This window comes from Neodiprion virginianus, chromosome 3, assembly GCF_021901495.1.
Source record: "Neodiprion virginianus isolate iyNeoVirg1 chromosome 3, iyNeoVirg1.1, whole genome shotgun sequence".
Lineage (NCBI taxonomy): Eukaryota > Metazoa > Arthropoda > Insecta > Hymenoptera > Diprionidae > Neodiprion > Neodiprion virginianus.
The window spans coordinates 23,033,293-23,044,068 of record NC_060879.1 but is presented as its reverse complement, the minus strand read 5'-3'; the positions used below and the strand labels follow the sequence as shown (position 1 = coordinate 23,044,068).

The 10,776-nt window shown below is 36.6% G+C and overlaps 1 protein-coding gene across 2 annotated transcripts in view; it reads left to right on the top strand.

The window, feature by feature from the left end:
* The first annotated feature begins 432 nt into the window (after nucleotides 1–432).
* LOC124300621 (uncharacterized) overlaps nucleotides 433–10,776 on the top strand; it is a 131,839-nt gene continuing 121,495 nt past the window's right edge. For both annotated transcript variants that reach the window (XM_046754912.1, XM_046754911.1), the window contains exon 1: nucleotides 433–560. In XM_046754912.1, the coding sequence (XP_046610868.1) occupies nucleotides 551–560 (10 nt within the window). In that variant the 5' untranslated portion in view covers nucleotides 433–550. The remainder of the gene's footprint in view (nucleotides 561–10,776) is intronic.

The following is a 10,776-nucleotide window of genomic DNA, read 5'->3' as shown; positions in this document are numbered from 1 at the left end:
TAAAAAGTACTGCAAAGTGATTCCGATTAATGTCGACGTATCTATGTAACGAGGAGATTTTGAAAGTTGAATTTGAAGCGGCGCCTCTAAACACTTGTTTCCACGCATACCAGAAACGAAGATAAATTTCTAGCGTATGTCTACACGAACCTATCTAAAGTCATTATACATGCGTTTCAATGTTGAACGGTAGGAACTGACGATGAGGACTCGGAATTCACCACATCGCAAGCAACGAGGCCCGCCCCGAGAAACCGTCAACGGCAACGTCTGTAGGTGTGAAAGGGAGAGAGAGAGCGTTGATCTAGAGAGGGAGAGAGAGCGAAAAAAAGACAGTGAAACTCGTCGTCCAATCGAAATCCAGGTCCGCGGTGACGTCGTCTTGTCTCTGGTGAAGGCTCTCTAAAAGTTCCTTTGAAGCAACAGTCCGTCCGCGGTCTTCCGACTGGACGAAGAGGATCGTTTTCGTGCTAGTGATACGAAACACGATCTTCAAACTTGGCTGGATAATCTTAAACAAAAACGTGCAGGAAAGAGGCTGCGCTCAGCCATGGGAACGGGTAAGTTTTTTCTACTAATTCAAGGTAACGACTTTTGTGGGCACAATGCGACAATATCGAATCGTTACACGTATAACCGTGACTTGATTATCAATCTAAATGAAAACGTGCAACAAGTATTTGTCAGCACAGTCTTTTTCCTCACATCCGTCGCCTCTCGTTGACTTATATGTAGTATGGTTATAATGGAAACACCGTACGCAGGGTTTTGTAAAAAGGGGAACATAAGGTGGTCTCGCAATGCAGCGGGATTAGTGAGGGGAGAACGCAGGTGTTATTCTTTTTTTTTTTCCCCCATTTCATAATCTTGTCATTTTTCGTCGAATACAAACAGCCGCCGGTAGCGGTATAGGTTCTTTTGAATATTACAAATTTTTTCCTACAATGAAAACTCTGTAATACCGAACGGTCTAGCATTGAAGTCACTTTCTTTCGGGTTCAGTCGGCTTGTGCCTACAAGTATAACTCCTTACGCAAACACGAGCAAATAAACAAAAAAAAAAAAAAAAACATGTACACACACACACGCGCATTGTCATTTAATTTGTACATATAATTACCTCTTCGCAAAACACATACACACACACACACAAATATTTACGCAACATATATACGGATACACAGAGGACTATAAGTTACCGAAACTAAGCGAGTAAAAGTGAGTGTCAGTGCATCAGTGCGATAACATGGAGTTTAAAAATACTTACAACGTATACTATAAATTACAATCAAAAATCATCCCGGGCGGCTGATCAATTGATAAAGACGCAGTGATAAAGTTCGGTATTTTGAAACCGATGATGAATAATGAAACGCGTAGAATGGCGGTATGAGTTGAAGATGGAATGAGCGGACAATTCGTAAAGAAATGGATAATGACAACAACAACAAAAAAAAACGGAAGTAAACAAACGAAGAAAGACAATTAAAAAAGAGGCGAAACTAACGATAAATGCTAACGAAGAAAATGGACGGATGTGTGTGGTGCAATTAGTGCGAGAGTGACCAAGTTCGATTGATGGATCTTCAAGGATATACGCGGTCTCCGGTCGCTGCAGATGAGAGCAAGATTAGCGAATTGCAATTAAATGTACAAGATAAAAGAAAAATCTACTGATTGCTTTTTCGGATAACCGCGACGCAGCACGAGGTAACGCAAGCAACTACTTTTTAACGCTCATCATTTTACCGCAGAAAAGTGTTTAGTTTTCAATTACGCTGAAGATGTAACGAGTCCGATGGATCAATTGCTTAATTAGGTGCGTTAATGAATCGCGTTCATTCGTTCAGCGTTCATGTAACAAGCGATTATTTACATGCAAACTGGATTGTTATTTATCGTGGCACATTATTAGTTATTAGCAATTATAGTTTCACCTCTTGGCAAGCATAAATTCACTACTCGTACAGTTATACGGTTGGATGCTTTCGAGATGATATTAGTAATGGAATTTTTACGTGAAATTGAAAACCTTAACATCACGAGCCAGAACGAAATTTTACTCATTGTCAAGTATAACAAAATCCCACGGGTTTCAATTTATAGTAACATTAACGTAACGAAATATTATTAAAAAAAAAAAAAAAAAATCACTGTATCGCACTGTATAATATACAATAATTCTGTTGAGTTTGTGCAGTATAAACATCTTTTGTTGCGTTGTATATTCACATAGTTCGATGAATTTTGGACCCTTCTAAAGTTTTTACGTAAAAATTTTTCATGAAAACGCATCGTTGCACTTATAACGTCAGAAACTTCAAATCTCTTGAAAATTTGCGGTTCGATTCTAGCTAATATTCCTTTCCCTTTTTTTTTCCTCAAGTCTGTGTATTTTGTCCAACGGTAATTTTACATAGAATGAAAATTCTGGAAGATAATAAAATTTATTCAAACTGAACGACTTTACGTGATGGAGTTGTGTGAAGTAAATAACTCCGCGTATGTAAGATTCTTTTGTTCAGTTGCGTATAAATCAGAAGTTACGTATCGCTAGGCGTATAAAGTGTATAGGATACAGGTATAGTTGTGCGAGACTTTTGGCAAGGTTCCGATGACGTCACGCGTCTCCTTTCGAATGATATGCGCGCGAAAAAACCCGTTTTGTATGCCGCGAGCTTCTCCGATCTTGCATTGCTCAACCATAGCCTGTAAAATAATGCAGATAGTATGCCTGTCTGCACAAATGTGCAACGGAAGTATAGGATCTCTGCATGGAAAACTTTATTATATTTTACACTTGTGTTAGAGAAAAGATTATTATTATTAAAAGAGATTAGAGAAAAAACATCACTGTCTGTACCTAAATATCTTGAACAGCTAATGTTTTTTTTTTTTTTTACTTCAGAGCCATGATCAAATGTCAGAATGTTACCAACGATACAAGTCTATAGACGACACTCGCTTATGCAAGCATTCAAGTTGTCAGCTATTGCATGAATTCACTTTACGATTGGCGATGTTACGGAAGACGGAATTTATTCTAAAATGCAGCTTTTTCGCGATTTTTTTTTTTTTTTTATGTAAATACAATTATTTTTACTATATTAACGTTACGTTGGTTATACATCTTATACCGGAAGTCGGCGTTGAAAATATTCTTCTTCATTTTCGTTGTGATTTATTCGCTTGATGCCGATTTCGTCGGGCAGTTTATACGATGATTATAATATGCATCGTATACTTCTCCGAACATCCTTGATTTCTTCATTCCCATGGCATTAGTTGCATAACTTTCGATCGAACAATAATTTATAAACTTATCGTTTATCGTTTCGACTAGGGTTCAGACTTTATTGGATTGCGAAATAAAAAGTGAACACTGTCTCTGTCTTTAACAAACCGAGAACGCAATACATTTTTTTTTTTTTTTTTGTATAAAAATGATAATTCACACGTGGATTCAAGTTACCAAATTTATTTGGTAACAAATCATTTAAACCGTTCCCCAGCAAAAATGTAACAACGAGCATTTTTTATTCTCCTAATTCACTTGGTTTTGTACGATTGCGATATTCCGAGCCATGCAAGCGTCTAAAAAACGAGTCGATTTTTGTAGGTTGTGGAAATTTCGAAAATTCATACCTCGTTTATGGGGAATCAAAAGAATTCGATATTTCATATGGATGTGGTTTTTCCATGTATTTCTACTCGATAAAAAAATTGAGAACAAATTCGGAGGCGTTTCAGAAGTCTAAAGCCTGGAATGATCCATAAGCACGAGTAACAGGAAATCGCGGTACGAAGCGCGGGCAATGTAACCTTCATTTTTTACCATCCGGTTGATGAGCGGATCATCGAAAATAAATCTGAGGTGAAAAAAAGAGTCTTACGTAAGACCAAGACTTATACCTTACGATTAGCCATCGGTAACATCGTGAAATAATTTCTTTTTCACAGAAGCCACACGAATTGCATAACGCAGAAGCGTTAAGAACAAAATTATAAATCAAGTTACGGGGACGTCGGAATACTGTTCAAGTAATTAAATCATACATTAAACATTCTCTCCTTGAGTCGTGAAACAATTTTAAACTTTGGAAAATATGATACAGTTTGAAATTTTGCTTGCCCGGTAAAAATGATCAAACTCTGATCTTTTCTGCCGTATTTCAATGTATTCGGGCTCATTTTACTCGCCGATTAGATCCCCATAAATCGTTTGTAAAACAGTCAAGAAATCTTACTCCATAGTACAGTTATAACATCCAAATGTAATTGTACTGTAATTGCACATATCCGACTTTAACCACTCCGGAGATAATTATGTGTGAAATTTTTTTCTGCCGATCTCTCGATATCTTCGACGTATGAAGAAAATAAGCCGCAAACATTGGAATTATAAGTATAAAAACATTAGTTTCGTTATTTGGAACGTTTTAATCAGAAAACCTTTTATCAAACACGTGACGTCTGCTCACATTAATTTCTATCACATATTAAACATCTTTTTTTATTTTTTAATTTAGGCTCGCCATCATTGGCTTAAATAACACCGCTACCGATTTTTATTGAACGGTTATTTCTCTTCTCCTTACTTTTCATTTATTGTTAGACGGTGTTGCCGATTGATTCCTAATTTATACGTCACATCGGACATTGAATGAAAGAAAGTGCAAAAGAAAAAGAACCAGAGAGATCTCCTTCTCTCTGTAAAAGTCCAAAGCACTACGCCGTAAGGAAAAAACGCACAGTTTTAGCTTCGCCATACGTACCGATATACATGCTGCATGTATTCCGTTAACATTATCCCGGAAATCCACGGAGTATGCCCGTTATGGGTGCTCAGAGAGGAAGGAGCCGCGAGCTCAGAGTCGCGTGAAGCATTAAGGTGCGGTTAGTCCGGAGATCTCTTCACCTTACCCATTATAGGCATCCGCCGTGAGTTGGTGGAATGGCCTAAGGTATACGCCGTACGGTATATCTTTGATTTTGCTACAACCTAATGTGTGGTGTATTCGATACGTTGGACTTACGTACTCTATTTTTTTTCACTCCGCGGCACTTTCAACGCGAAATCTCAGACAGGATAGGTTGGATTTGAGAGATAAGTTTTTTCTCTGGACTTTTTTTTTTATTTTTTCTACCGTAATGAAAATCCAGTGAAACGAATTCCGATGAAGGTGAAATATTATTTTCCTCTGTTTGTTTTTCTGAATTGAATTACAAGAATGTAGCAATTGCTTTTTTCGTTATTGATCGAATTAAATTTACGGAGAGAAACTCCTTTTTCAGTTTAAATTACTTTCAAGGCTCGCTCACTTTTGTGGGTTGGATTAAAGACATTCATGTAGCAATGATAAATATTAACCAATTTTAGATTATCTTGAATACGCGGAATTTAATAACTTGAGGATAATTCTGTCTATGAGTTGTGATGACGTAATACATAGAGTACAAAACTGTTAGGATTATTTATGTTTTGGTAAAAAAAAAAAAAGAATGCAAGGTGATACGAATTGGATGAAATTCATAGTTCTTAACGCATATAGGTAGTGTTCCATTTACTTTTTTTAACGTAAAAAGTACGGAAATATATTTAATTCCGAAATTGTACTCTTATATGGAAATATAGAGACTGTATTGTACCAGGTTTTTTTTTTGTATATCAAAATTGTGTTTATGTTGTGTTATTTCAAACAGCTGTATTCGTGTTATGATAAAACGGGGTCGAATTTCGCAAGGTTAATGTAACGATGCAATTTTATGAAAAAAATCTTATTCTGCAACTCTGGGATTGGGATTGAATGGATTTTGGTAGACTGGAATAAAGCACATTTTGAAAACTTGACCCCTTTAAAGTGATTCTAGAATTTCAAAAAAGTGATACATTTTGTCCAATATTTCGATCTGTTAACGTTGCTTCAACTCAAACCTCGTAAAATACAAGGATCATCGGCTTATTGCGATTTCACAAAACTGTCTGTTATGCGTTACAACTACCCGAGCATATAAATTACCTTACCGCAATTGTAACGAGAGCTAATTTTCCTAACGTCGAAATATTCTGTTCCAGTAAATAAATATATCTGTTTGAACAACTTTAACTAAATCAATCATATGTTTCAACTAACATTTACTCATCATTATTCACTCCTCTGACTAATCTTACAATTTTCTTTCTTAGATTTGCATTACTCCCAGTACCTATTGTAACTTCGTTTCAACTCCGTAGATAATTTCACGACGAGGCTTGACTTGGGCGGTTTTGATTGCGTAGATCGATGTTCAAGAATTATTTTCTTTGCGCTGGGAATGAGTAAACGTTTTCAACTTTTCGTTCCGCGGTTCGGTTCAGTTTACCGAATATTCTGGATTGGTGCGGTGTCATTAATCGATTAATTGGCAACGCCCATTAATCTAGTTTTTCGATTAATCGCTTTTCCGATTATTCGATCAATCGACGATTTTGGTTAATCGCGGTTCCGATCGATCGATTAATCGTTTCCTCACGATAATTCTGAAGGTCAATCGATGTATGAATCGAAACCGTCGATTAATCGATTGGTCGTAAAAAAAAACGATTAATCGATCAACTGTAAAAACGATTAATAGAAAAACCGAAACCTCGCTACTCCGAATCCTATTTACTTTGAAATGATTCGTTACGCGTTTGCAAAAATTGAAATTTTTGTTAATTCGCCGTCACGATGTACCAAACGTTTTTCCGACATTATACACCCTTTTTTTTTCATCCATGCAGGTATAAGATCAGGATGTAAAATCATACAATACCGTGATTGTAACGTCAGCATCAACTGCCCGTAGGATAGTACACGAGCATAGTGCATGGTACATCACGTTATGCCTATACTAGAGGTAAATAAATGTTCGTGTGTCGGTGGGGTCTATTAATCTATACTCCGCGCAATCCTTGTACCACTCGACGAAGTACCGGGTTAACCTGAGGGTACTGCATTCGCGTTGCAGTGTATTCATTTACAGGTTAAGATGTGTATGGTGGAGGCATGTCCGCGTTCACGTAGATGCATGCGGGCGTTATGCGAGACGCACTATAGATATAGATGTGTATATAGATCTACGGTATATGCAGACTGTAGAGGATATCGGTACGGTCGGGTTGGCGTAGATGCCATTACTGCGCCTCCTCCTTAAACAAGTTGAACGAGTCAAGGACCGATCTCAAGGAGGTCGCTTATTTTCAGTCGTACTTATATATATATATATGTATACATATACATATATATATATATACTACCTGCACTTCTTCTCTCGGCCTCTTTGTTTCTGCAAAAGTTGTAAGATTCTTGCAGAGCTGAAATGAAACTGGATTTGCGGAGGTTGGCTGCAGGACAGAAATCGATACGTATACTTTTGTTTGTAATTTTTTTTTTTTATATATCGAATAATTTTACGTCCGGTATTTATAAAATTTATTATTTCGTTAGCTGCAAAGAACTGTGGGAAAATACAATATTAATCACAATGTTAGGTCTGTAGAAGCAAAAGCTTTGGTATCGATCGATTATAGTTTTAAATCGATGCAAAGTGGTTAAAAATCTAATAGATTTCTTAGATGACACTCTGCGATCGCTGATTTCATTCGAAGGACCGTCTATTGTTTAAAGAATTAATCCGGACATTTTCATTTGCCATGTTGGCGTTGTTGAATATTTAATTTTGCAATATTGCATCGATATTGATGATGACTGGCTAGCGGGAATATTGAATTGAGGTCAAAACTTGGAAAGGTCAATATTTGGAGTGGCCGATGTATCGAAATTTCACACTTGCGGAAATAAAATAGCGAAAGATGAATTGATCGAAATCTTGATTTTCGAAAGTGTCACTCATTAAAACGACTCATCCGATTTGTCGAAAACAGTTTATTGAATAAATTAAACGGATCATCGTAAAGTGAAATGAAAGGAATCTACTGGATTTCTCTGCTGTTTTATAGAAATTTAAAATGAAGCATTAATACATAAGGTTTTGCTTGTAATTTCAGTACCTTCTATGCCTTTTTTTTTTTAAGAGATCCTCGCAGCTGCTTACGAATATAACAATTTTATGAATATATACTAAATGTGTTACTATTTCGTAAAAAATGGATAAAAAGCATCTATTTTCTACGAACTGAACTCCTTAAAAGTACGTCGACGTTAAAAAAATAATTTTTCAATCGCAAAAGCTGTACGGTAAAATGTTGAAATGGATTTTCGATCACATAAAATATTATATTATCGCTCAATGCAATTGCGTTGCTTCTTGTCTTTTATTCTTGACTTCAATATTTTATCTAGATACATGAGAAAAAAAAATTTCACGTGGTCACATCTTATTTTACAGTCGCAGCTCGAGTTAAATCCGTTGGATTCAAGTCCGCTTTCCCCTCCGTTCAGGTTTCCAGTTTCCCCACTTTTTCTTACCGAGATGGGTGTGACTCCAGTTTGCTCCAAGATTCTCGATTCAGAGTCGAAGAAAAAATCGGTTGCAAAAAATCGAAGCAAATATTTCCAATGATATTCGAGATGTTTTTCAACTTATTCGATTCCTTTCGGCGGTTTGCGTTGTGCGCGTCATGTATTGCAAACAAATTCCATTAATCGACATCTAAATAATTATTGCAACAAGAATCAAGCTAACAAAAGCTTTACAAGAATTAAAGTCCCTGTTATGTCTTTTCGCACTAACATTGAAACCAGAAGCAACTTGACGAGAGAATTTGCATATGTCGTTGGCAGTCCCAAAATACTGCAAAATATTTTCTCTCGAAGAAACTGTTTTTTACTAGCAGGTACTGTTAATCATCCGCCGCATTAAAAGGTATTTTATTACTTTGTTAGCTGCGGATATAACGTAGCGAGAGATGACTGTGAGTTCAGGAAAAAAATGATCTTAGACCGGTTCTCGCGTTGCTGGGTTCCGATGAACATTGACCACTTACATGCGTATGGTAATACCGGCGTGAATTATAATCTATAAATGGTAACCAACATCGTGTGAACGTATAATCGAAAGCACATCTCTTCGGAGCTGCCAAAAATCCTGTATATAATGTTATAGATAGTCGATTTTAAAGCCAATCGCGAACCGAACACATTAATTTTTCGAGGCGATTTCAGTTTCCCACACATAACACGGTAACACGGCTCACTAATTAGCTCGGCGTCTAAGCTCGATCTCAATTACACACGATCACATTGGAATAACTCGTATCAAGCACTGATCTGTTGTATAGTAGGTATAGAGATCAGTGGTTACGAAGCGTGTGTTATAACAGAGTTGCGAGCCTCACGGTGAGTTCAATGCCTGCATTGGGCACGTTACGGACGTCTTGGACGTTCAATCTGCCTGGCCGTCTGAATCGAACGTTGGAAAAAGGGAGAAAACACTTAAGAAATTCATTTCGTTTGCGCTAATTATGGTGAACATGAATGAAATAACATCCGCGTACTGTTGTGTACTAGAAACGAATTTAAGCGAATTGGAATAACACTGGCTAAATACGAGAGTTTAATCATTTACACGCTATGTAATTCAAAAAACGCTTTTACAAATTGATGACGCTTGATATGCCGTTGAAAAATGTGGACAAAATATTCAAAGATTTTTAGAAATTCTCCTGGTTTTATTAATTGGCAACGGGAGGAATCTACATTTCATTTAAATAATCTGGCTTGCCAGCTAACCCGGAATTCGTCGGTAAGATAGGGTAAACTTTTCAGAAATGGAAGTAAAGACCTAAAACGCTAGCTTTGGTTGCCTGTTTAACGGCGTTGCGTTGGTGAGTTTCACAAAAAACTCCCACATTAACGTCTACGTTGAACCGCGTTCGATATAACAACAATACACAACCTTATGCAGCCCGTATAACTAGCGCAACTCGCTCACTATCAATATGGAAACGACGGGTGATTGGAACGACGAATGGATCGTGCACAAAAAAAAACCTCTGATATACTTTCGCTATTTTTTTCCATTTAGTTTTTTTTCCCCCAATTTCTATCTGCAATGAAAACGGTTAAATTACAGTTTAAACTGCAGGATTTTTGAGTTATCCAACTTCTATCGTAGGTTTCAAGGACGCTGGTACAGTTTGATTCGTAATTACTTTATTCGTAGGAATAAAAGATCGGTATGAAAATTTAAGTTTTTTTTATTCACAGTCGAGTGCAAAGATTTGGATCAAAACAGAATATGAATCTGACGTTTCAGTCGGTCAAATCTTGTTGAAAACTCAATCTTTCGATTAGTCTAATCTTTGGGAAACGGACGAATGTTAATGTCAATAGAACATTCACCCTCAAGTTCGTCATATTGTGCTTTTCAATCGCTTTGTATAAAGATTCATTTACTTTTCAAAGTTTTTTATGGAGCTCGATTATTCGAAATTTTGGGTACGCGAATAAATCGATAACTTACCGGACCTCAATTTGCGATTTCTTTAACAACTAAGGCCCGGATAAATGTGTGTTAAACATAAAAAAATATTTACACATAACACAGACTTAAAAAACTGAAACATGGAACGAAATGTGGATAATAGAAACTGCATTTTCTGGTTCCAAACATCATACTTTATGTAGAAAACCAAATACGGAATGAAAATGATTTATATTAAAAAAATATGTATTTACATATTAATCCGGGCTCTATGTGTACAAATTACAAGTCAAGCTGTATCGGTGATCTTGCGTGCACTGCTTGCACAGATCGAATAAGAAACACCTAGATAATTTTACGTTCACTTAA